General features: G+C 38.0%; 2 protein-coding genes across 3 annotated transcripts in view; both read left to right on the plus strand.

The window, feature by feature from the left end:
• The window catches only part of LOC146483722 (uncharacterized), a 232772-nt gene that overhangs the window by 51012 nt on the left and 153913 nt on the right, over positions 1-27847 (plus strand). The window lies entirely within an intron of this gene.
• LOC146483727 (uncharacterized) lies at positions 35-27836 on the plus strand. 2 transcript variants are annotated; one of them, XM_085105877.1, is made up of 26 exons: positions 35-186; positions 337-418; positions 2599-2695; positions 4167-4485; positions 5960-6537; positions 6988-7009; positions 7413-7475; positions 8398-8436; positions 9326-9513; positions 10795-10926; positions 12096-12138; positions 12895-12947; positions 13869-13983; positions 14850-14926; positions 15800-15837; positions 17092-17159; positions 17264-17360; positions 18121-18237; positions 19697-19813; positions 20148-20240; positions 21029-21125; positions 21955-22136; positions 23247-23312; positions 24228-24315; positions 24650-24718; positions 25597-27836. In XM_085105877.1, the coding sequence occupies exons 1-26, from the start codon at positions 165-167 to the stop codon at positions 25729-25731; spliced, it is 2997 nt and encodes a 998-aa protein (XP_084962003.1). In that variant the 5' UTR covers positions 35-164; the 3' UTR covers positions 25732-27836. The 2 variants fall into 2 exon arrangements, with proteins under 2 accessions (XP_084962003.1, XP_084962004.1); XM_085105878.1 differs by having other exon boundaries at positions 17267-17360.

Consider the following 27847-nt stretch of genomic DNA (forward strand, 5'->3'; position numbering starts at 1 on the left):
TCGACGCAGAGCGGTCGCATCCGGTGGCATCATAACGAGGCTCCCGCGCATTGCGATTCAAAATGGCGGGTTGAACAGGAACATGAAAAAGATTCTCTCAGGGTAGCCGCGAAACACCGATTATTTGCTTATTCTCGGATGATGGTATGACGTAGAATTAGAAAATGAGCAGAGGCCTCTTATCAGGTAATGTAGTTCCCTTTAAAGATGTTTTTGAGGTACAATTGGGTACAAAGTTAATTGAAAACAAGCATGAAAAAGACAAGATCGATAATCTCAATGTCACGTCAGTGATTTTTGTTTCACTGATCCTTGTGATTTTGCATTTCAATTTAGGCTTGACTAAAGCTGAGAAAAGGCCATACGAAGGATGGAAAACAAATAGCTTTGTTCAACGAAGTGGTTCTCCGGAGAACGAGTATGTACTGTTTAGTCTGAGTTTATGCTTAGCTACGTACTTCTTAGTTATAAGATCAAGAGCGAAATTAGAATTATTTGACTTTCAAATTTTTTAATTTTACCATTGTTTTTTGCATTATTCAACTTTATTCATTTATTTTTATAGTTGTTAATTCCAGTTCCGTTTTAATATTGAGTATAGTTGGTGCGATATCTGTAAAGATTTTACCGACGAAATGAAAAATCGAATGTAGATGTAGATGCTATAAAATGTGGAATATACCTACAGCAGTAATAATACCAGAAATAGTGTTCACTAGAGCATATATATGTCAAGAAAGTTAGTCACCATAAGCTTAACTGATGTTTTCGGTTTCTCTATACTTTTACACCATAGACACACTTGTGTAAACATGATATGTGATATTAGCTTAAGTGTAAGACGTTACAAGTCTGTATGGGCTTATATTTCCCACTAGCGGCTGATTTGGATGAATCATGTACCTTTGTTCCTAGTTTTGTAACAACAGTGACTGATGCTGCTGTATCAGTGATCAACTGTTGTCTTTTGTCTTTTAGGAACAAAGTTTTGTTTGAGAAATGCAAACATTGTCTTTCTCTGTTTATTTTCTTGCTTGCTGTTATATGATATGATTTAAGATTTTATAATTTCCTTTAGTTTAATAATTCCATGTACATGTAAACATTGAAAATTACCTTCATAATTTGTTGTTGTTGTATACAACACACTGACAACATGTGCCTACGATGTGACTTTTTCGTGTAAAGGCACCTTTGCCATACATGCATATATATTTTTACAATAACTGTCAAACTTAAGATTTTCTGATTAGTAGCAAAGACAACTGTGAGGAAAACCTGACGTATGATGTTTAGGAATAACTAACCTTATTATATCTCTCAGTTAGTACGCGAAGTGTGATTGGTCAATTTTGCAGCCCGTATTTTGATGTACGGCCTGCTGAATTTCCCTTAACTTCAACTAGTTGCCTTTCCCACATACCTGTTTAACCTCAGAGATATAATGAATATCTTTTACTAACCTTGTTATCTCAGTCTGTGCTGTAAGTTAGGGATCCTCATTTTTTTCCGTTGATTTATGGCCCTTGGCTTCGCGCTTAGGTCATAAATCAATGGGAAAAAACTTGGTCTATAACTTACAGTACAGACCTCGAACTCGGTCAGTAAGAGGTACATATATGTACAAATGTTGTACCATATTGATACTCGTCTTATGCATTATTCGAACAGTACCAAGTTCAGTTGGATAGTAAGTTCTGATATTCTTTACACTGCACCTCCTCGTGTCCTAGTCCATTCTTTTCAATTCTTGGGAAAGGCAAGCACAAGCAAGTGAAGCGTGACTTCTCTGTCCTCTTTAATAAGCCCACTCCAAATGCTCATGAGTGGCTGGTATTCTTTGTGCTTCACTTACATTTTCATTACACATGAGCATCTCTTGTATATGCACTTGTATTTGCATTTGCATTGCATGTGTGAACCGTGCTTAATTCTTACTGTGGACTGAAAAATTAATATTATTGTGGACTACAGTCAACTCTCTCGTAAGCGACCACCCTTGGTGCACAACAAAGTGGTCGCTTACGGGAAAGATAAAAAAATTAATATTACCTTATCAGCTAAAATTATGCAAATAGAAACTAATGTATTTGATTTTTTCCATGCAGCAGAGTGCACAGTACTTGTCAATGTGTCTCATGTTACACTTGAACTGAGCAGTCAGGGGTAGCATCATTAAAAATTGAACTTTTGTTACTTCTGAGTGTTGATTTATTAATGATCATGCGTGATTATGTTGGGTGGTTGCTTACCGGAAACAGAAAACAAAAGAATATGTCAAATTTCTGGCCTAAAAAGTGGTCGCGGTCCCTTAAGAAATTTGAGTGGTGGTAGCTTATGAGAACTCTTGAAACAGTATTTTACTGAGAAACAAAACAGTTGTTTACCAAGTGGTCGCTTGCGGGAGGTGGTCGCTTATGAGAAGTGGTTGCTATGAGAGAGTTGACTGTACTTAAATCTACTTTTTCTGTAATAAGTTAGCATGTTGACTTAATTTACTGAGAAATCTTGGCCTCCGTGTAGTTTGTAGTTGCTAAGGAAATACTAATGTTTTATGCTAATAGTTCTTTATTGTTATTTTTCCTCTCCAATTCTCAGTGATGTCTGTTTACTTGGGGATGACTGCACCACTGTCAATGTAGAAGATTCACCCAAATCCAAGACATGTCTGTCAGATGGCAACAGAAATCCCTGGGTATAAAACTTACATACAATACATTCATATACATGTATCAGACTGGAATGCCCTCCCTATGGAGTTAAGAAACCTACCTTTTAATGTTTTAAGAAAATTGTTGCATAATAGGTTTAATGCTTGTCCATGGCAAGCATCTCTGCCACACTTCGGTCTTGCTACTAGTGTCCAGCCATCCTTTCTACTTGCCCATTCATGTATCATCTTATTTAGATCTTCTGCTGTTCTTAAAACTCCTCAAGGACACTTTTCTGGCTACAACTAGCTAGCTATTGATGCAAAAGCAAGTTCTTGTACCAAAAATGTGTAGTACATGTACTTCAAGCAAAAAAAATAAGTGAGGAAAGGAAAGAGATTCAATACTAGTATAGAGTGTTTTCATTCACGTGACTACCAGCCATATTGGTTTACTCAAACAAAAGAAAGTATTTGCATAAAAATAGAGTTCAAATCCCAGAGGTTTAGTTTGGGACACCAACATGGCCGCCATTTCTTTGTTTTGGGACACCAACATGGCCGGCGTGACGTCATGTGAAAACACTCTATAGAGCAGTTTTCAGTTGAGTATCAAAAGTAATTTTGCATTTGCTTTGGTTTTGCTCAGCTACGCTCTGTGATTGGTTGGTAAAACTAGCACCACTTTGTCAACCAATGAGAAGCAAAACCAAAACCAATCGTGATTGGCTCGCACACTTTTTCTCGTGCTCAGCACCAATGACATGCATTTGCTTCAAGTTCTAATTGGTTGATTTTTGTTGTTTATGGTATGGAGTGTATGCGCGTGACGTCATCACCACCATGTTGGTGTACCATCAACAAAAGAGTTCTCATTAAGGAGGGTGCCTACTAATCCCGAAGTATTTTTGTGCGGTTTATCGCTATGCGCGAAAAGCAGATCTTAGCAAGGCCTATTGGAATCCAAAAAGAAAATTGGGGGTAACCGCACATTTTTCAGCGATAATTGAGCAATAATATCTCTAAAAAGCGCCAAAATATAAAGCAATATATGGGATTTTTTCCTAAACTGAAGCTTAATTATCTCTGAAAAATGCATGGCTATCCCCAATTTTCTTTTTAGATACCAAAAGCGTTTGCTAAGTTCTGCCTTCTCCGTAAAGTTTTAAACCGCGCAAAAATATTCCTGTATTAGTATGCACCACCCATAGGAAACCTGAGTATTTCATGTTGCGCAGAACGTATGCGCAGTAACAATAGCAGGCACCGTCCTTAACTGGGTTTGTTATGGTAAACCAACATGGTCGCACGCCATTGTCGTTGGAGTCCCTTGGGATTGGTTGCATACCCTCTATATTGTGATTGGTCAGAGTAATTGCATCAGTTTTTGTTTTACAACACTCAACTGAAAACCACTGTAACTTGTAATAGTTTTGCTCAGAACCTTTCCCTGATGAAATTAACTTATATTACTGTGAAATACACAAAAGGCTAATGGGTACCATCTTTTTTTCAGGATTTTGATTCAAAAGATTCTTCATATAAGATTCCAAAAAGGAGCGATTCCCCTGATAACAAAGAAACAAAGGCGAGTACATGGATTGTTTCCTCCTTTCGCGAAAAGGATAATCTGCACCAGAGAAACCTCCGAACAAGGTCACCCAGTGAGCGGCTGAGAAATCATACAAATCGTATCACTCAGAAAAATGAAATTGGATATCGTATGCTTAGACAAGGGCAGGGTACGTCTTGTACTCCCAGGAAGTGGAGACATGCGAGCCCACCAGGTTGGCTTAAACTATCAAGATCTCAACAAGAAAAGACACCATGCAAAGGTTTGTTGTAAATTCATTACTTTGTTGAGAAAGAGAGCTCAGTGTTGTAGTTACATGCATGTATAAACTGGTCAACATGTAGCCTGTGGCTCAGTTACCTGAGCATCAGAGGAGGGGGGCGTGGGGCAGGGTTCGTATGGGTCATGGAAAACCTGGAAAGTCATGGAATTTCAGAATTACCTTTTTCCAGGCCTGGAAAGTCATGAAATTTAGGTGTGGGTCATGTGAAGTCAAGGAAAATGATGTTTATTAAAAAGTACAAAATAAATAGACCATTTCCGAGTTGCTTTGAACCTCATTATGAAAGTGAGGCTAAGTGCAAAGTGTTTTTTTTTATGAAAATTAGTTCTCATTCATATGCAAACAAAACTAATTTCATAGTGAGGTTCACAGCAACTTGGAAATGGAGTATTGGGTTTGTTTGTGAAGAAAGTAGTAAAAACATACCGAAATGAAAGATGATTTCCAAGAAAATGGTCAAATTTAGGTCATGGAAAACTTGGAGAAGTCATGGAAAAGGTCATGGAAAGTCATGGAATTTCAAAAGCTCAAAAGAGTACGAACCCTGGGGGGGGGGGGGGGGAGTTGCGGGTTCAACTTCCATCAGGAGTACATAATGTTTGCTTTTTTCCCTTTTGTTTCCATATAAGTCTGTTTCTCTAAAAGTTGCCATTACATTTCCTTGCTACTGTAGAGGCATGTGTGAAATGTAATGGCAACTTTTGATTTTGCTGCCTACAGATGAGGATTTGCTGCTTAGTTCACATTAAATAGTTAAGATTTTAATAATCTATCTGTCTGTCTATCTATCTACTGTATCTACATGCATAGCTGTAAGTATCTACATGTATCTTTCTGATCTGCAAGACTTCTTTGGCCTATAGCTACAATCATGGATAAAACTGTTAAGAAACTGTTAGTAGCTCTCCAAATTCGAGCGCTACAATGATACGTCAACAACACAGCCCCCCTCCCCCTCATCAATGTTGCTCTGGAGCTGAAAAAAAGGCTGGGTCATCGTCAGGCCTTCAAAGCAACGTTGAGTTAGGGGGAGGGGGGAGTGAAGGTTTGGTACCTTCCAAGCAGTGTTTTCTTTAAGATAGACTGAAATAATATATGTACAAAATTCTCAGTTTTCTTAACGAGTTTTGTCCTTGATTGTAGTTCTGTCTACTACTCATGTTATCTTGCCCACTAATACAAAACATTTTGAGACGGCTGCATACACTGTATTATTTTGTGGGAAGCCTGTTACAAACATTTAAATCTCAATCGCATTATTCAGGGGTGAGAACATCTGGAGGGTTTGTGGAAAGACCTTGATTTAGTCTTTACCGTTGGAAATACAGATTTTGTTTTTGCCCGGGCCACTTGACAATTTCCACAATAATGATCCACATTAATGATCATAACAGTATGAAGTCCTGACATCATTAAACAGCATATAATTTTACCATTTCTCTTTCATTTTCAGCCCCTGATACAAAGTGCAATGGTGCTGTCTCCATAAATAATACAGAGCAGAATACACAGAGAATTTCTAGTACCCTTGAGGGAGAGTATAATCGTCCACTATTAGATTCTATCCTTCAAGGAAAATCTGTGTCCAAAGAGGATTTGAGTAATGGTGAAAATTCCAGGACAAACTCCACCAGCTCAGATGCTAATTTCAGGACAAAAAGGAGCATCACTCCACTGCGGGACTCACTGACTTCATCAAAAGATATGTTGTCAGACGAAAACTATGACGATGCATTTGCTGATCACTGTGATAAGTGCACAAGTAGGTTATCACAGGAGAAAAAATGTCCTAGTTGCGAGAAAGACATATTCCCTTCACAAGCTGCAACACCCCGAAAGCCTCTCTCACCAGATAGATTTTATTCAGTTGACAGCCAAAAGCCAAAAGTTCAACGGACATACAATAAAACACGTGTGAACGGTGCTCGTGTGTTGTTAACAGGAAATGCCACAAAGTCTACAGACACTAAAAATTCTATTGGTTCTTGTCAAACTAACTCCAGGTTGAAAAGGAGAAAGAATCAAGGAAAAGTGAGTTGAACATTCTAGTCTTGTAGGCACTCTCATCATAGATTATTTTCTTAAAATCTCTTTTACCTGTTGATAATGTAGATCTTATGCAGTTTGATTGTGATGAGTGATACTTGGAAGTACCTCCTTTATTCTTGCGGCAAGTACTTTGGTCATAATTTTCAACGTTTAGAAGTGAGATGGGCCGCCAATTTTCTAGAAAGGAACGATCTTTTCCTTTTTTCTCTATAAAAGTAATAACAGCTTGCTTTTGTGACACAGACATTCCGTCTTTTTCCGAACACTCGTTTATGGAACTAATGAAAGGGTCACTGATGAAAGAGCGAAATTTTTTATAAAACAGAATAGGATAGTATGGAATTTTATGGTTTCATTTTGACTAATTAAGTGATTTACTGACATTGACGTTAACTTAAATAAATTTTTTCCTTTCTTTTCATGTCATAAAAGTCAAACAGTGACTCAGAATCAGGTAAGAAAGATTCTTTTTTAAACAATAAGCAAAAAGCAAACAAGCAAGGACACAAGCATCATAACCTTACATTAGTATAATATTGATATGCCCTGATGGAGGGCTTATGTAAAGACATACAAAAGCTGATGTTTCAAGCATTAGCCCTTGAACAGAGCCTACTGATACACTCAAGGTAGACTTTTTTGTGTGTACAGTATCTGTATGATAGTCATTGGTATGAAAGAAATTGATCTGAACATTGTGTATACCACAGTTAAGAATTTGTTAGACAGACAATAGTTATTGTATGTATTAATGTTTGCCACTCTGCATCTCCCAAATAATATTGTTTGCTATTAAAATCTAGCTTGTCAAATGTCTTTTACCAGTTGCTGTAACATAAACTTCTTTGAACCATCAGACTACACACCAGGCAGGAAGAAGAGGAATGGGAAACAACTAAAGCTCTCTGTGCCCAAAAAAGGTTGGTTATGGAGTTTACAGTGTCATATGAAGTCATTTGAACTAATAAATGAAGCAGTCAAACATGGGCAAATTCGTGTTGTTTCTTGAGCTGTCGTACTCCTCCTTGTATTGCAGAGCTGCGTACATGTTCTGCACATCTCGAGATACTCGGGTTTCCTATGGGTGGTGCGTGCTAATACAGGGATACTTTTGCACAGTTTAAAACTATGTGGAGAAAGCAGATCTTAGCTAGTACATATCATGTACTCTTGGTGTCCAAAAAGAAAATGGGGGTAACCATGGGTTTTTCAGAGATAATAAAGCTTCAGTATTGGAAAAAAAATGCCATACATTGCTTTGCATTTTACTACTTTTTTGAATTATTGTTGCTTAATTATCTCCAAAAAATGTGTGGTGACCCCCAATTTTCTTTTTGGATTTAAATAGCCCCTGCTAAAATCTACTTTTCATGCATAGTCATAAACCTTGCAAAAATACTTCTTTATTAGTAGGCACCATCCTTAAGCGCTGTAACTTGTAACAACAGTTATGACTGACTGCCCTTGAAAGAACCTTGATATCATGAGTGATGTGTGCAGGCTCATTTTACTCAGAAAGCAACGAAATTGTTTACCGGTGTGAAGCTAAACACAACATGAGAATGATGTATTATTCAGTAAGTGACACAGTGCTCCTATCAGGAGTCGAACCCTAGGACCTTCCGATTAGTAGTTTGGATACTGTACCACTGAGCTATAGGAGACTCGTGGGGGCTAAGGCCATTAAACTATGTTCATGGGACAAACATAAAATGTAACATGTTTCTAAAAACTTGATCCCTGGATTGCTATGAAAAACCTGTTATGTTCAGCAGTGGCTGTGTTTTGTTTCAAAAATTTCTAGCTGTAACAGTCTTAAAGAAAACTTTTTTTTTTTTTCAGTTGATGTCATTACTTTATCTGATGAAGAGGATGTAGAAGGTTTGTATTATCATAATAGGCAGAACGACGTCTTAAGAATTAAGGCCTGAACATGGCAAGTTGCCTGATGAAGACCAGCAGTATAATTGTGGCAAAAAACATTGTGATCCACATCAGTGGCTCAATCATAAGACAAACTACTAAGCTAATAATTATTATAAGCTACCAACTTAGGTTTCGCTCAATGTTTTATGATTTTGAGTCAACCTTAACTTTCCATCACATCAGTAGCATAAGCTCAGCAAGGGCTTGGTGATAAAAGGATGTAAGTGAATATTTGGCCTTGGAATTCAAATTTCTTTAAACTTACTCTACTTTGGCATACAGACTGATAATTTTATCAGAAATATAGTTGCATATTTTCATTGTGATTAAAGGGCTTGGATCCCCTCGGCAGTTAGCTTATAACTTTGGCCTAAAACTGAATCAACTGAAGTGGTGCTTGACAGTATCTCTTTTCTTCGCTGTTTAAAGCTAAAGAAAAGTTCTAATGCAATAGAGCATTTTTGGAGAAATTTGGATACTAGAGCCCAAATTGTCACTTAAGCCCTTTTCCAGTGCTGGTAATCGCCTGTCCTCTCTGATCTTTCAAACCTGCTGGCATCTGAAAGTATACAGACTTTGTAAGATACGTGCATGATGTACTCTCAGTTTCGTACTACTCCTGTACAACTTGTCTCCATTTAATGTTTATCCCTTAATTAGAATTATGGCAATAGAAATGTAGTTTATGTACTTATTTCCAAGTGTCATTATCAATGTCAAATTTTCTTTACAACCAAGGAGTGAGGAACTTGATATTAAAAGCCTCTAAAACCACCGAACAGTTTCTGATGTTGAGCCAGGGTTTAACTCCAGAAGGGTTACGATTATGTTCTTTGCTTTTCAGAAACAACAGCACCGCTGGTAGTGGAAGAATGTCATACAAGTGCTGCTGGCAGCAAAAGTTTTACTCTCTTACCAGAATCACCAAACAGCACTGAAGAGGGTTGTGGCAAAGGTGAAGTAATGTCTGATTCTATAAACGCTGAAGAGTGTTCAGAGACAAGTGCAAAACGGAAAACACCACCATCAAAGGTAAGTCAGTAAAGGTTCGTTTTCAACAGATTTTGTTACCGTAGGTGCCAGGTCTACCATGCATTCAACCTCATGCTAGTGTGGAAGCCAGTTAGTTTGTTTTCTGTTTCAATCTTAACTTTTTTGAGACAGTGTGATCTCCTTTCGTGGTCTTATGGACAAGGACAAACATTTTTGATTATTAATTTTGTTTTCAGTAGAAGTACATGAAAGAACCTGTCAGTATGCTTCTTTACAAAACTCCAATAAATTACAAACGTCTTGCAGTTTCACTTTTAAGACTTACTTATTTAGCAGCTATAGTTAGGGCTTGTTAGAAATGTTTACGCTTTTGTCATTAGCTGTTGAATTATTTTTGACTCACACGGAAAATATTGAGAGTAATTTTTGGACACTTATTACCAGGAAGTGGTGCTTGAAATAATTTTGAGACTTTGAACAGGCAGACAAGTGATTAGTGTACCCAGGCAAGTTTTAAAGTTAACTTCGATGTGTCATTTTCTGGAAAAAGTTGGTTGGGATTGATAAAAGCAGGTGGGCAAAGTTGCATTCACAGATGTTCAATGGTGAGCTTACGCAACAGGACGGCTGACGGAAGGGGACGGTGAAGTATCGTTGTGTGACCAACATGACATCTTAGTACCTTCACATTTTTAGGCGATTTGTGACCAAAACTGCTGTTCTCACATCTGTTACAATGTGAAGACCACGAGCGGTAAGAAATGTTACAATCTAGAGTCATAAATACTCGGACCTCACTTTGGTCACACAAGGACAATTTGCTGTCCCACCACATCAGCTGTCCAGTTGCATAAACGCCTTAATTTGCCCAGTGCCTGGCCCTTAATGAAACACCTGAAAGTCGTCAACAGGTTTAGTAAAACTCAACATAAATTATGATCAAAGAAGTACTTTGGCTTACATGAGCGTGAAATTCATATAGAATGCATCCATAATAAAATAATATAATAATAATAATAATTATTATTTATTATTAGTTTCCTACAAAAATGAAAAAGTGCAGCCAGGCCCTTTGCAGGCAATATTCCTTATCATCATTTAACTTTCTGCTTGGCGAAATAGTTACACATTGAATTAACGTTTGAAGCAGTTGTCTTGAAATAAACCGTCAGCAAAATATGACAGAAAGAAACACCATGTTTCTTACACATAGCTGCTGTGCTGTCTTCAAAAATATTGAGAAGACTGTTTTGGGAGAAATGAGATGTTGAAGACAATTTCTTTAAAAAGTATAATGATGTATAAAAAAAACTTTTCTAGGAGACGCAACCAGCAAAGAAAAAGTCCAACAATTTACATGGTTACACCAGGGATGATCTTGAAATAGAAATAATGGTTAGACAGGATATTCGTATTGGTACCTTGGCTTGCACAGCAACAGACCCACTGAAGGTGAGTACAGACTCTCAGTATATTATTTATTATCAGTGACGTCAGTAGTGTGTGCAACATAAGCTATAACGAATGGCAGAAAGACTTGACACAGTAAATAGAATAATGATGATGATAATAAGAACGATGATGATGATGACAGTTAGTCAACGAGAGAACAGGTCACAGGTGGTGGACCAATGTTCTGCAAATTGACTTCCAGCCCAAGCAGTGACTGAGTAACAAATAATAATAGTAATAATAATAATAATAATAATAATAATAATAATAATAATAATAATTTTTTAGGAGTGCATAGTGTTGTGTTTTAAAAGAGTTGGTCATTTTTAATAAAGATTATATTATTTATTAAAAAAAATAACATAATAATATTAATAATAATAATAATGATAATAATAATGACAATTATAATAAACTATACTTATACAGGATTCTACTTCATCAAATACACCTCCTATCAATGTAGACCTGTCCTGTGTAGATAAAAATGAAAAGAATTATAAGTAAAATAGCTTATATACAATAAATTACTGAAAAGGTGGAAACAAGCTTGTTTTCTTGATTCTGGTCTACGGTTATCTAGTACATAAAAAAATTAGTGATTTATTATTCCAAAATTTAGCTACTTAGTATTTGTTAAAAACAGCCTTTCCTTGAAAAGGAAAACTTGTTTTGTTGATTCTAATCTAACTTTTTAATGTATCTGTGTACAAAGATGAGCAGTTTCCTAGCAAATTGTCCTGTTGTGTGCACAAATTAGCTTCTTCAAACATGATTTCCAATCATCCATATCATCCCACACATGTACACTAACCTTGTTACAGTGTTGTTCTACAAGAGGACAGTTTCTGAGGAATGGTGCAACACTATGCAGGGGAAAAATTAATAAAATTAATACAAGACTTACAAATTGCTGTTCAACTCATTAAGGATTGTGTGTCCTCACACAGCTGGGATGCAAAACACATCAGCCCTACAAAACCCTGTATGAGACCCCAAACATGCATGACCATCCCAAACACTGCATACCAGCATTGGCTCAAATCTAGCTTAGTGTAAATTTCATTCAGCTGCATCTAACAGGGATTTGAACTCTTGGCTATACCAGAGAAACTGTTGGGTTGTACATAATTCTCTGATGTGCTTATAATGATGTTTCTTTTGTACAGATTACTTGCAAAACTGATGAGATCAAACTTAGTGTTGATTATGGTAAGTGTAGTTGTGTCACTTTGTTCAAGTTCTGTTCAAAATCTAAATAACAAAGCAGGTTTTTAAAAAATACCATAATTTTATACAATAATGAATTATCATCATTATAGTAAAAAGACATTGGCATAAAGAAACTGTTGTCACTGACTGAAAACTGAGAGAATGGGACATTTTGGTTAAACTACTATCTCACCAAGGACAAACAGTGAGAGTGGCTTCTAGATGTAAATGAGATAACCTTTTTACAAAACAGTCTTTTATCTTATGTGACATTCAGTTGAAATGGCAGTTCCTTGTTGCATCAAATGCATGACATCACTTTTTGGGAGAAAATTCTGAAAATAATCCCACCCAAAAATCTCCCTCCCCCCCCCCCCCCTTCCAAAGCTTATACACAAGCATCCCACTGTTAATAAGCTGTTGTGATATAAGCCCATGGACTGCAAGGGTATCTTTAAGATAGCTTAGTATTTTAAGTTGTTGTATCCTGAATTTGTTGTCAACCTCAATCACTTTTGAAAATGCCAAATTCCCTCCAGTATTGGCCTCCCCTCCTGGAAAAATAAAGACCCTAGAAAATAAGAACCTGAGCTCAGGGTTTGAAAACTCATTATTTATTTATTTATTTATTTATTTATTTATTTATTTATTTATTTATTTATTTACAGAACTTCCACCTTCACTAATTAAAATAAAGCTGACACAGTAGATAAAAATTGGTGGCATCAACAAATACACAGTATTATTTTGTTTCAGGAAAGAAGAATGTTTTGCTGACCATTGCAGGAAATGATCTTACTTCATTCAAGGTTACATGAGATGTTTGTTTATGCACTCTCATTCTGATTATCATGTTAGTAATTTAGCTGCAGTACGAAAACAGTGATGTTCCAATGGTATGAGTACTCATCGCCTGTCTGTGTATACCCAGGGGGTGGAGGTACTCCGTGTAATGGACTGTAGGGGGAGATCAGGCTCTGCCCAAAAGGGGTACCCTTTTCAGGCCCGAGGTATATAAAAGGATAGGGATTTCACAAGTTGAAATATAGAAAAGGAAAACTGTCATTTAGGTATTTAAAAGGGCCTTTCAAAAGGGTAATTTCAAGGGTATGGAAAAGGGATGGAGTGTTTTTATTGTAGGTGCAGGTGTATGTCAAAGGGGTACCATTTTCTATGGATTAAGGTATATGATAGGGTTACTGTTTCTGTCAAAAAAGGATTATGAAAGGATAGTGGTTTGGACCTCAGGGCAGAGCCTCCTGTATAAAACTTTGTTGAATACTCCCCCCCCCCCCCCCTCACCCAGCTGAGTGTATCCCGACTGTAAACTATAAATTTCATCATCATCAGCAGCAGCAGCAGCATCGTTAACAACGACGATGACGACATTCATCCATCTACAATGCATCATCACATCATGACTCCCACATGTACAAATGTACAGTTGGTGTCAATACCAAATTTCTTTAAACATACAGTGGAGCCCCACCTTACGACCACTGTTTGTGCCCCAAACAAATTGAAATCCTAGTCATTTCTTTAGTTTAACAACCTCATTAATCCAACCACCCCGTTATTACGACCACATTTTCACAGCCCGAATGTGGTCATATTAACAGGGTTCCACTGTATTGCAGGTTATTTTGCTTGCTTATTACTGTCTAGTAATTGATTTAACATTAATTTTTTAGTGTGTCTTATGGTTGGTGGTTTTTTTACCTTCACTACAGATTAGTCATGGTTTAAACCCAGATGTCATTGTGTTGGGCGTTACTCCTGGCTATGCCCTAAAGTTAGCACAAAAAATTCCCAACCAAGGAAAGTTCCTTAATCCAGGAAGTGCTGGTATGCTAGTGAAGTTGTACCTTAAAATTATTATTATTGTGCTATAAATTAGCCCTGTTTGAAACATTTTATGCTAAATCTGGGCTTGAATTCTTTTTCGAAAACATTTTATTTCCATACCTCTGTTTGACAAACAGTGTTACCTAGCTTCTTGTACTTTCTCATTTAACAGGCAACAAATTTGCACAATGTGTCACCCTCTGTGTCACAGTTTTTGGAAACAGTGTCCTTTTCTTGGCCTTGGAGAGTTCGAAATAATTCCTTTTTAAAGTGATTACTGAACTAACCAATCTTTGAACATACTTAACGTTGCATCTGTGTAAGTACAGCTGTTTAACAGTACAAGATAGGTAGTAAATTAGCATTGCTTCAGAAAAACGTAAAGATAAAAACTCAATTTTCCCCTCCATTGTCAATAAGAGAAAGACTTAGATTTGTCAAGGAATAGTTTTGTTTTGTCGCTTGGCTGCTAGTACAAAGCAATGTCTCATTGTCACTGCTCTGTTAATCCAACAACTTAGGACCTTGTCAGTGATAGCCCAATAAAGGCCAGATTAACAGGGTCAATTGAATTGTTTCTCCTTAGCTACACACTCAGTCATAAATGTTGTAACAGTCACCTTCTTTCTTTTGCTCTGTCCCCTTCAATGTTGAATTGGTTTGTTTTTAATTAGCAAACAGGAGTGAAAGAAACACTGAACACAACATTGAAGGAGGGTAGAGGGGGAGTACATGTATGTGATATATGGGATATATGTGATTTGTCTGTGGTTTCAGTGTAGTGTCTCAACAAATTATGACTGAGCATGTAGCTTTGTTTCATGTGTATGAGTGAGCTTCTGTCTTTTGTCATCGTTGCTTTACAGTGACAGCAGAAAGGGACATTGTTCTTGAAGTCAGTGAACATGTTAAGACAGAAGTAATTGCTGATCTAATGGAATGGGTAAGTATAAATTAAAATAAATAAACTGGAACCCAGACATTCTGTCATTGTGTGGTTCGAGATAATATCCATACCTCCCCGGCCACAGAAGATATTTTGGTTTGCCCTCTCCTCCCCCCTAGAATTTCCAGTTTAGCTTCAAATTTTCCCTTTAAAATTTTGGCTTTTGTGACCCCTGCCCTCTTGGAATTTCCAATGACCTTTCTTTGGGTGGGTATGGATAATTATTTTCTGGAACAGTACATTTTGTGCCTCCACACATCATGACCAAAATGATTAAACCAAAAAGTGCGAAACTCATTATGTGCATGTAAAAGTTGGCTCATGTGAATGTAGCAAGACGTAGGGCTTGTCAGGGCTCGAGACTTTTTTAGGCCACTACGTAGCTCATTGGCTAGTAACAAGTCTGATTTTACTAGCTAGAACAAAATTTTCACTACCCTTAGTTTCACTAGTTTGTTTTACAAAAAGGGGAGAGAGAGAGGTCAGGCATATAATTTTAATTATTAAAAACTGAATCATTGTATAATGCAATTCGAGGGATTTGATTGGTTTAGCGGCCATGGTATATGAGCCATTATACCATGGCAGAGAAATGGCGACCATTAAATTTTCTGCTGTTTATTTTTGCACAGCGAAATCAGTAAGATCTAGCAATTTTTCTTGATTGTTTTTAATAAAACAATTATTCCACTTGCGCTTGTTGGATATGAGATGATTATAGCCAACTCGGCGCTATGCGCTTCGTTGGCTATCTGTTATCTCATATCCAACGCGCGCTTGTAGAATAATTGTTAATTAGATGTGTAATTATTATGAGATGTTCCACTTAACCTGTGAAATGAACCATTTTCCTCTGTCTTGTCTCTTTAGGTGACAGACAAGCTGTCCAAGGAATTTGGTGAATTAAGGTCAGCGATAATCGACTATAAAAATAATAAAGGTTCTTTAATAGTAGACAATGTTTTAGTCAAGTGTTGTTATATTCGTGTTACTTTATGTTGATGAAAGAGCACCAATAATAATTATTGTTGCTCTTTATTAGTCAACTATTAACTAGTAATAATCAAAGATTAGGGAGTGCATTCGATGATCTCGATCCGAGGCTCTGACTCTCTTTTGCCAAGTTGGTGATGATGTCATCCGCCCCTGCAAAATCTGCGGGGGATGCCAGATAGGTATTCCAAGATCCATTCATTGTTCAATACAATCTCGACTTCATTCTGCATTAGGAGTGCTTTCTTTCTACGTCAAACACAATTAAGCAATAAACAGATTTAAAGTTAGAGGGTAGGGTTGCAGGGGAGCAGGAAGCTGAACTTCGTACATGCACTATTCACCTTTGCTACACAATAACATAATAATATTATACAATTATTGATTGAAAGAATATTTTCAGGTGAAAGGTATCAGCCTCGAATGATATGACCAGTAGTGTTCAGTATTATAAACATCGTGTCAAATAAAAATTGTTAAAAAAAAAAAAAAAAAGAGAATGATATGACCCGTCAGCTTTCTGGGAAACATTTGACCTATGAGCTTATTTGCATTTTTCTTGTTCTAAAGAAGATAAAAGTATGTTCAGATTTAGGGCTTAAAATTTACATATTTCTCATGAGCAAAGAGGAAAAAGCACAAAATATATGCACGCTAATTAGATCATCCATAATTTCTTCAAGTCCCATAATTTATGATTCACACCTTACACGGCCCAACGTTTTTTCAACCAAGCGTAATCATTATCTCACTTTACATGACTTATGGCTTAACATCATATCTTTTGTTAAGTATGAGATCAGGGCTGAGTTGCTCAAAGCATGGTTAGCGCTAACCATTGGTTAAGAGGTATTAAACGTATAGGTTGTCATGGTATTTAACCCGGGTTAGCGCTAACCATGCTTCGAGCAACTGGGCCCAGGTGCGTAAACTCTTTTTAACCCCATGGGTTTTCATTTACACACCTCCACATTTTTCTAATTCCTGTTCCTTGCATTAACGTTGTAAATTAGTATGTGGAAATAAAGAAACTTGAACTTGAACTTGAAACATGACTTTCATGTTTAGATAAAAGAGAGTTTGTCTTTTTGTCTGAAAGGCAACTTAGTATATTCTTGCTTGAAGCCTTAATGTCTTGAAAGTTAAATTTATTTTGTCTTGTTGTGCAGCTTAAAGGAAGTGGAAAGAATCAAGGCCTTCAAAGTACCCCCTTCGACAAGCAAGGAGCAAAATCAATGTATGAACAAAGAATTAATGCTTTTGTCTCTATCACTGAGATCTACTGTGTTTGCTGTAAACTGTGGATTGTTTAATAATGAAGTATCTTTGCATTGCCTTTAGCAGCTAATGAAGCAACCTCTACGCTAATGACCACTCGCTCCAGGACCTACAATACCAGAAGTAACAGTTGCATACGGCCCGTGCAAGCTGCACAAACGTATGTGTTCTCACTGTACTTATTTTGTTGTCATTTTTGTGTTAACATACAGAATTTTGTACAATATGTAGTTTTCCATGTTCAGTTTTTGAAGTCAGATCTGAACGTGAAAATTGCCAGTGCCAACAAAGAAGAATGCTGCATCTTACCAGATGCCTGTCTCAAATTTCTCAGTCACTTTGGGTTTTCATCCAACACCCCTTTGGCTGATCTTTGCCTTGTTGGACTTGCTTGATGAACATGCATGGCAAGAATTCAAAATTACAAAAATCAACAGCATCCCACAGGATTCAGTTGTAGAGCACATTCCTTGTATTTGCTCCTGGTCACTGACATTTTCTTTGCTCGCCACAATGTATTCAGTGCCACAGTTTGTATTTTGTCTGTACACTTTTGGGTGTGGCACTATATGGCCCTGTCTGGACACTGCTGACTAAAACAAATAGTGGATATGTATTTGGCTATCCATATTGTTTCCAGGCACTGTACTCTAACAAACAAACACAACTGCAACATTAGGACATTATAAGCAGAAGCTGACTAGCTGGCAATGTACATGATGTGACCGACCTAGGATTACTGTGATACAAGTCAAATAATTAGTGAGAAAATTACTTGAATCCAGGATCTCAGAATTTCAAGGAAAGCGTCCTATCCGGCAGGCCACATTGCCTCTTTCTCTTTCTTTCACTGGTAAATTGAATCCTTAATAAGTGCATGCCAGTATATGATCTAAATATTTTTTTGGTTTGTTTTTTAGGCTGGTGGTTTACCCTCCACCCCCTCAGCCAGGAGGTATCACTGTTACTTCAGAGGATATTCCTTGTCTTGATGCTGGGGAATTTCTCAATGATGTCATCATTGATTTCTATCTCAAGTGAGTTGAGTAATGCACATTTCCTTAAAGGCAGAACTCTACTCATCAAGTAGACATGGATAGCTATGCTCTGGAAGCAGAATCAGAATGCTTCTTAAAGGGGAAGTATCGCGAAAATTTGATGTAATTTCAAAACCCAAAAATGTATAAATTATCACCCCAGTGCAATAAAACTGTTGATTAGTGCCGCTGGCCAGAGACAGAGTAGGTCGGAATGAGTATTTGAAACTTGAAAAATGTTAGGCTTATGTTTTTCAAGTTTTCGTATTTTTGTTTCCAAAATGCGCTAGAACAGAGTATGAGTTCTTCCTGTCAAGAATTGAGTTGAGTTCTCTCCGCTCGTTGTTCTAGAATTGTTTTGTAGCAAAGTGAAGGTTTTATTTCACCATTTTTAACTAAAGAGGTCAAAAACCCCATGACCCTTCCCCTTCAAGGACGGTGTCTCCATTTCCCACTGCGCATATGTTCTGCGCATCTTAGGATGGTCCAAGAACCTCTAATTTCTGAGGGAAGATGCACACCAATTCAAAGGTAATTTTGTGTTGTTTATGACTGTGCAGGAAAAGAAAATCTTATCAAGGTGCTATTGAAATCCACGCCATACATTGTTATGTATTTAAATGCTTTTTGGAATTGCTGTTGCTCAATTATCTCTGAAAAATGCTTGGCTACCTCCAATTTTCTTTATGGATTCAACTAGCCCTTGTAAGATCTGCTTTTCCCACATATTCATAAACTGAGCAAAAATGCCTTTGTGTTAAGAGACACGGTCCTTGGGAAGACAACATGCTGTCATGTTATTAACAAGGGGCTGACCCCAAAAGTTTGTGTCTCTCTCAACTGTATGGCACCTCATATAATTTTGTATTAATTTTTACCTTTTGTTAGGACCGTATTTATTTGATTAACCGCCCACCTCGAATAAGCGCCGACCCTGAAAGCCCAAAACGTGAATAAGCGCCCACCCCACCCCCTCCCGACAAAAAAGAACATTTCTGTACGAGTCAGCGTGAAGTAAGAGGGGCATCAGTTGTGTTCCAAAATACTGCAGTCAATGAATGTTTATGTTGTTTGTTAGATTTTGCACTTTGTTTTGTCTTGTTGAAGCGAAATGGACTGTCTTACTTAAAATGTTGGGAAAATAATAAGTGCCCTTCCTCGAGTAAGCACCCACCTTCATGGGCACAAAATTAAAAAAGCGCCCAGGGCGGTTAATTGAATAAGTACGGTATCCTCAAAATTGTTTTTCTAACCTTTTTCAAATTCAAATTAAAATATTTATTTGCTACACACATATTAAAGAAAGATATATTAATATGTTAACAAAGAGTAATTAAGTGGTAAGGGTGTGCAAAGAGCATGAGGTTCATAAAGGTAAGCGTATCCTTTGAGAGTAAGTTTGCTGTTCTTTGTTCTAATTCGATCTGTCTCCTTACCTTTGATTATTCTCTTATTACAGGTTTGTCTTCTTTGAGAAGCTTAAACCTGAGGACCGTGCACGGACGCATATTCTAAGCTCATTCTTCTACAAGCGACTCACACAAAGAAATAATATCAATTCAGACACCTTTTCCAGGTTGGTCAAGAAAAATAAAATTGAATGTTGTTTTGTTCTTTTCAAGCAATGCAGGCAGGATTAGGGCTTGCAATATCAAATTTCTGTTCAACATAACAAGAAAAGATAACCAATCTAATTTAGTAATTTAGTAATTTAATTTAGAATTTTATGGAATTGGACAGTTTTTAACTCGTTTTGCCGTTTGGAAGAAAAGTCTCAACAAATTCTCCAAATTTCATGTAACAAAAAATTGTGTCAGTTGCCTTGAAAAGTTGTAAAAAGCCAGATTAACTTATAAAAAAATGTTGCAAGCTGGATTAACCATGTTCTGACTGATATTTTTTGTTCCCAGTACACCAGACCGAATGCACTCTCAAGTGAAAACATGGACCAAGAATGTAGATATATTTGAGAAAGATTTTGTATTTGTACCAATTAATGAAAGGTATGTTCCATAAAAAGTCATGATCCTATTAGAGTCAACTCCCTTTATTACGGACACCCTCGGGACCGCGAGTTAGTGTCCTTAATAGCGAGAGTCCGTAATAGCGGGAATTTATGTCAGTCAAACGTCTGTAATTTATTTTTGCCGGGGATTTAGCTGCTGTCTGTATTATCGGGGTGTCCGTTACAGCGAGGTGTCCGCAAGGCGAGAGTTGACGGTACATAGAAAAGTAAACAATAAATTAATGAAGGAAAGTCATCTAGCTTTCCAAGAGGTTTCTTGGGTTATCCAGTTTTCCTCCCCCTCCAACAGTACTGACTAAGATTAAAATTACCTGCGCAGTCCATCTAACTTTTTCCACTAACTCCCTACAGCTGGTTACTGACAATGTAACATTTTTTTGATTACAAGTACAGTTTTGTACTGAAAATCCACCAAAATGCACTGTTTTGTCTCCAGACCTTCTGAGGGGCTTGCACCTTCAGCACAATCTGTCAAGCGATGGGCTTGCTTCCCAACAAAATTGGATCTACTTTCTCAAATACTTAGCTACTGTAAAAGCTCTATTGCGAGGAAACGTTTTCAAAACGCTTTTTCAACTTTTGTTCAATAAACCCATGGGTTGAAATAACCCTTCCCCCCTCCCCCAGGCCAGAAAATAAGTAAGCCCTTCGTCCATGTTGAGGAGGACATTCTTCCCTAGAGTGCTAAACGAGTAACTTGTCAGTGAACTATTTGTGCATCTGTTTGCATAAATGACATTGAGACTTTTTTTTTTCTCATTTCAGTTCACACTGGTACCTAGCAGTGATCTGTTTTGCTGGGCACACCAGTGCTACATACATAAATGAAATCACAGATGAAGACGATGAAACCAGTTCAAAGGTACAATTTTTCAATTACGTCTGCTCTGATATTTTTCAGATGTTGTTTTTGACATAACACTTTACTCATCTACCAGTAACTTGTCTTATATGATGCACATTCGGCACATTCTAGTCATTCTGAGCCAGAAATTGTGGACAATTTTCCTGAACAATGAACCATACCTTTGTCAAGCAATTTAACGTTACCGTTACTGCAAAACACTATGACATTAACAGTTCAATGTCCTTTAAGGGACCGCATTTAAAGTGTCTGCTGAGTAATGTTGAAAACGCGAGCAGCAGTGTTTTATCGGGATTAAAAACCATGAGGCGCAGCCGAGTGGTTTTAGACCCGATAAAACACGTGCTGTGAGTTTTTTGAACGGCTTCAAAACCATTCCTGGAAAAGCGTGTTGCAAGAGAGTTCATAACAATGATGCTTTTGTGAACGTTGGAAATTAGCATACGATAGAAACATTAAACACCGCATACTAATAAGGAGGAGGTTTTATCGGATATAAAACCACTGCACGTGATGTTTTATCGACCATTTGATAGGTCCTTGGACTTATGAGTTATTAATGAGTTTTTGAAGGGGAGATAAAGTATCCACTTGTGGGAGGTGCCTGTGAACAAAGACGTGACATCACCTGCGATGGACTGGTATCCCTTCCGGGGAAAGTAGTAATGCAATACCCCCAGGCCCTAGTTGCTTCATGTTATGAAAAACCGGAGTTTTTACTACTGAATGAGTCACTGTTAGGAGTCCCATCTGGGACAGTAGCAGATACTGCCTTACCTTAACAAGGGATCATCGTGTGTTTGAGCATGGTCCTTTAATATTCCAGAATAAAGACTCCGATGAAGACACCGCAACGGAGAAGGTATCAGAGAATGACGATGATGATAAGGAAGGTAGTGATGTTGACGATGATGATTTTGAGTTGACGTCCCTTGCAACCTTGCAGTCAACGTCAACCAAACGCAATACCAAAAGGAAAAGCTTGCCCAAACAGACCATCAAATCACAGTGAGTTTGCCTGATAACAAATTGACCAATGATAAATTATTTAATCTTACTTCTGTTTTTTTTTACTGAAAGGAAACAAGATATACCTAGTAAGTCGCGAACTGCCTAGACTACAAATACTCTCCGATTTCTCTCAAAAAAATAGACTTACTCGCAGTCGGCAGAGTTCCCAAAATGATAGCAAAGTGTCTCACAAAACTGACTTATGTACAGATAGAGCGGTTTGCAATTGAGTTTCTTAAAATCAAAACCAAAGTAATTACTGTGGCCAATTGCAACAGATGTAAACAACACAACGAGCCAATCATAATTCGAAGCAAATACATGTAACCGGCGCCAAGCGCGGGAAAACGTGTGCGGTGAAAACACGATTGGTTTTGGCTTGGATTCCCATTGGTTGAGAAAGTGGCGCGAGGTTTAATAACCAATCACAGAACGTAGCAATGCGAAACCAAACGCAAACGCGAAATTACTTTCGACACTCAATTGAAAACCGCTCTAACTAAAGGGCCATTTATAGGACTTAACCCACGTACAATAAATAGGTCAAAATATGGTGTCTGCGGGACTAATACAGAAGTATTTTTGCTCAGTTTATGACTGCGGCAAAAGCAGATCTTAGCAAGGACTTTTCGAATCCAAAAAGAAACTTGGGGGTATCCACGCAGTTTTTAGAGATAATCAAGCAACAATAATTCTAAAAAGCTGTAAAATGCAAAGCAACGTATGACATTTTTTCCCAAATTGAAACTTTATTATCTCTGAAAAATGCATGGTTCCCCCCAATTTTCTTTTTGGATACCAAGAGCACTTGCTAAGTTCTGCTTTCTCCGCATAGTTTTGAAACGCACAAAAATATCCCTGTATTAGTAGGCATTACCCACTGGAAACCCGAGTATCTCGAGATGCGCAAACGTATGCGGAGTCCTTAGAAGGTGGTCATAAATAGATAGTTTATTGGGAAATTACTTCGCAGCCAAAAGGCTGGATTGCGTAATTTTAAAATGCTATAAATACCAAAAAAAAAAATGTGGAAAGTTACCTGACCTACTTCCTGCTCAGGATCAGCAGGATTTTCTGTGAGTGATACTGTAATATTTTACTCTGCAGACCGTGCATTTTGGTGTTCGACTCACTGGGAGGCCAAAGATCAAGGTGCATGACAAATCTCAGAAAGTAAGTCTGTAATCCTAGATTTTTTAACTTGTCCCCTGTCTTTCTGCGGATTCTACTTCAGAAAATTTGCTTTTGATCAGCTCCGGTTACTTTTCGTCAGTAAAATATTCCAAGCTTTAGTGGTAAGCTAATACTGCCCTTCCAGTGCTTCCTTCCCCCCCCCTCCCCCCCCTCTCAATGTTGTTTCTCGCAATTCTGCCAGCCAATCTTGCGAACCAGAATTAGGGGGATTTAGAATCGCGCTTACGACAAACGACAAACGTGAGATTCGCGTTTGTTTTCTCGAAAAAATGGGCACATAGATGAGAATAGTGCAAAATACCTCTCGCTTAATAATAACAATTGATAAACTTAATTTATATAGCACTAAAATTATAAAATACTCTAAAGCGCTTTACAGTACATAATTAAAATCAATATAGCAAAGCGGACTAATGTGAAAATTATCATAACAAACTATATGCTAACTTAAAAAGGTATGTCCTTAACTTTGATTTAAAATAGAAACATTCGGACTGGATCGTATATCGAGGAGGAGTATGTTCCAAAGTAATGGCCCAGAATGCGCAAAGGCCCGATCACTAACGCTATCGCAAAACTACTCAGTTTTTCTGAGAAACTGAAAACAGCGAGCGGCAAATGTAGGATAAACATGGTCACGTGGTCATTTCTGCCGTTTGTCGTAAACGTAATTCTAACTTATCTCTCTATGGGGGTTTGGGGGGGTGGGGTAGGGTGACGTAGGCCGTCCCTAGAATTCTGACTAAGACTGAAATCTAATAGGAAAACTGCGTTTTGGCGAGAAAACACAAGACCACGAGAACCTGCTTAGGGAAGGTGATTGTAACGCGAAGCTTAATTATGACCGGCTGTCCCATTGCTTTCATTTGTTTTCTCTTTTGTTCTTGTTATTAGCTACCTTAAAGTTGAGTGGAGGGAGCGAAAAAGAGACGCAGAGGCAAGAGATTTTAACAAAGACAACATCAAGGGCAGTCATCCTAAGGTTGGTTCCCACTGGAGGAGGCTTTCGTACTTTGCTTTATTAAAATAGGAAGAACCAGCTCGATTACTCGTTCGTCTCGTAAACTCAACCTAATTACGGTAGTTTAAGTCGGGTTACAGGAGTTTTTCCATACTGAACTCGGAATGTATAACGAAGACATCGGTAACTTGATTACTTTCGAACACTGTCAGGGAGTAATTTCGGAGACAATTTCCTTAGTAGGTGTCGGGTTTAAATCTTCGACGAAAGTGGATGGGTACAAGTCTGTAATACTCTGCGCTATTTCTCAGTGGGATTCTGAATATGCATATTTTTATACTCATCTCTCCTGCAGGTGCCTCAACAAGATAACTTTTGTGATTGCGGTGTATACGTGCTACAGTACATGGAAAGCTTTTTTGAAGTAAGTTTTGATTCACCTGAATGACATCAGCAAAATAGAGCAGTACAGATTCGTTAATTTGTAGAGAGTTGTTATGTGGTTTGTTTTTGCGTTTCTTGTTTTTAATGGCGATGCAAGGTCACGAGTCCATACAAACTCTTTGAGACGCCAGCTCAAACACAAGGATTGATTGACCGACCATCGGCTATCCACTGGGAGGGGGGGAGGGGGGGTACCCCGGGCAAGTGGACCTTTATATGGGAACTTATAGGGAGATTTTATTGACAATTTGCCCAGCAAAAAGGGGAAATAAAGGAAGTTTGGTTTCTCATGCCTAACCCTACAGGGAAAACAAGGACCCCTGTAAAATAAGAGGCCATGTTGTAGTCGTTGTAAATGAAGGGGAAACATTACTGTACATGAAGTTTCCTGGGCTCGTCTTGTGCCGTGTACTCTGAAGAGCTTGACAGTGGTGGATTCTGTCAGTTCAAGGGTTGTCATGTGATAAGCCGTGGAACCACAGTTCTTGTGTTAAACGAAGATGATGCTGACCACAGGACCAGGTTAATTTTTTTTCTGTGATGACTATTTATTTATTTTTTTTTTATTATTTTTTTTTTTTTGGGGGGGGGGGGAGGGGATTTCTTAACTCTCGTCTTTCTGTCCCCATCTCCCCTTCCAAGCGGGGGAAATTAGCACTTTTGAGGGGCCACCAGGGGCACTTTACAAAGTTCCTTCCTTTACCCGGGGACCCCCTACCCCCCTCCACTGGCGAATGGCTGATGATAGGTGCATTAGGGTCAGTTATTGTCCAATCACAGTTGTCAAATAAACCTTTATTCACTTAACTATTCACATAGGTCTCATTATTAACGTTTTATGCATTTTTAATCCAACAGGATCCAATCACAGACTTTTCTTTGCCCATAAGGAAAGATGACTGGTTTTCCCGAAAAAGAATCTCACAAAAGCGAAACGACATTCGGCAAGTTATTTTTAACTTGAAAGACGCTGCCGAGATTGAGAATAGTTGAAGACTCTTCCCGTACCAGCTCATTCCCGCCGCGCCTATTGAGGGCAACGTGGACAGCTCGTGGTTGTCATAGTAACCACCGCCCGCCAAAGCTTTTGACAGATGTGCTGTGCCGGAGAAATTGAATATTTTTGCCGGACATAAACTCGTTCTGTGACAGTAAGATCTATTTTAAGCTATATATCCTGGTTATTCAGATCTCATTGTGGCCCTGTTATAGCGTGCCACAAAGCAGTTTTTTTTGCTAGGGAACTTGGGCATGCAAACGTCATTTGAAAAGTGAAGACACGCTCTTTTAAACCACAGTTGATTGAGGGACTTGTCATGAATGAAACCATGCCATCCTTAAAGTGCACATAACCCCAAATTTTTTTTCTCTTAAATAAATCTTTTCACCTGTTCAAAACATATTGCGCTATTTGGCGCCTTTTTCAACCAAATCTTGACCTTTCATAGGCTGTAAAAGTTACGAAATCTAGCCATCATCTGTCCCATGACCGAGCTAGCAAGAGGCATGGGTCTATTCCTTACTTGACGTCACAAACTGATTTTCATGCATTTTCATAAAGACTTAATACAGTGCAAATCAGTTTGTGACGTCAAGTAAGGAATAGACCCATGCCCCTTACTAGCTCGGTCATGGGACAGATGATGGCTAGATTTCGTAACTTTTACAGCCTATGTAAGGTCAAGATTTGGTTGAAAAAGGCGCCAAATAGCGCAATATGTTTCGAACAGGTGCAAAGATTTATTTAAGAGAAAAGAAATTGGGGGGCTAGGTGCACTTTAAAGTTGAGAGCAATGGTTCTGCAATTTTTGTTGTAAGGGCCACGACCATGCACAATCCTTTTTTTTTTTTCTTGTTTGTTTTTTGTTTTGTTTTTTTCTTTTTCTTTCTTTAACGTTCAAATTACAGCTGATTGGAAGGTTTCTATTTGTCAGTTTCTCTAACACATTTCAAAATCAATTGTGGTTTGTGCACGGTCAAGGCCAAAAATGCTAACAAAAACATGTAACAAAGAATTTTCTCTTGCTTCATGACCATTGCCTTTTATTGACTATGCTTAAACTACTTCAGGATTACAGTGTGTAATATAACCCGTTCACTTTGTTAAATATGGCATCTGGATTGGACGGAGTTCACTTTCGAGAACAAAGAGGAAAATTCAGACTCTCTGTTCAACGTGCGTCATTTTCGTTTTACCTTTGTGGGTACATTTTTCATAAAATCTTCAATTTCGCCACTTCAAAATTTATAACGCGCTAGCAGAACCTTTGTTTTGCTGATTAAAAGCTAGAATGCGAACAGTCTCTTTTGCTCGAGAAGCCGCGGGAAAGAACGCAAGATATTCGAAGGGCGAGGTTTTGCTCGCCTTCCGGCGCCCACGCTACTCGCGGCTTTGCCACTCGCGCATGCGACTCGTGCCTCGAATATAGTTCTCGCTCAGTTTTTAGCGTTCTTCCGGCGGATTCTCGAGCGAAAGAGATACTGCTCGCAGTCTAATTGAAAGCCTTTGTTTTGTGGCGTTCTCGTTGTCTTTGACGGCGTGAGTATGTGCCCATTAATACCTCAAGAAGGAACCGCTCAATCGCTCTCATGTGAGTGGTCACACGTGAGGACTGTATACATAGTCAAAAGTTACATAGTTATGTTTAAGGAGTTGGTTTCTACTCCGATTGTAGGTTCAGAATATTTCCTCTGCTGCTTTTGATATTTATCTCCAAATCGGACCGTGGAAATGAATTGAATTGTGTAAGAGGATTTTACGCGTAAAATTAATCATGCGTACGACTTGCAACAATTTTTTGTGCGTAAATTAAGTTGTCGAAATTTGTCACGTCTAACTGCGCCTTAACTATTTAGAATTAACTTCAGGTTGAACTCTTTAATTTAAGGGGTTAATGACTTAAAAGGTTCGATCGAACGTGAATGAAACGGCAAAGAAGTTAAGCACAAATGGTACGAGAATGAAGTACATTATGCATGCGTGAGCTAAAAAATGCCACATCGGATTACTGTTCGATTTTACATTGTAGATATTTATTTGAGAAAACACGGTACGCATGATAGTTCATGTTGAAGGAAATAAACTTAATTTTATTGTATCTCTGTTGTG

The sequence above is a fragment of the Pavona decussata genome, unplaced genomic scaffold, assembly GCF_977016875.1.
Source record: "Pavona decussata unplaced genomic scaffold, jaPavDecu1.1 SCAFFOLD_38, whole genome shotgun sequence".
Taxonomy (NCBI): domain Eukaryota; kingdom Metazoa; phylum Cnidaria; class Anthozoa; order Scleractinia; family Agariciidae; genus Pavona; species Pavona decussata.

Bases quoted from the DNA above. Each gene is read 5' to 3' on its own strand.
- LOC146483727 (XM_085105877.1), top strand. From the start codon at position 165: ATGAGCAGAGGCCTCTTATCAG. The intron at 187-336 runs GTAATGTAGTTC...ATTTCAATTTAG, and splicing joins GAGCAGAGGCCTCTTATCAG to GCTTGACTAAAGCTGAGAAA. The intron at 23,313-24,227 runs GTAAGTCTGTAA...TCTTGTTATTAG, and splicing joins TGCATGACAAATCTCAGAAA to CTACCTTAAAGTTGAGTGGA.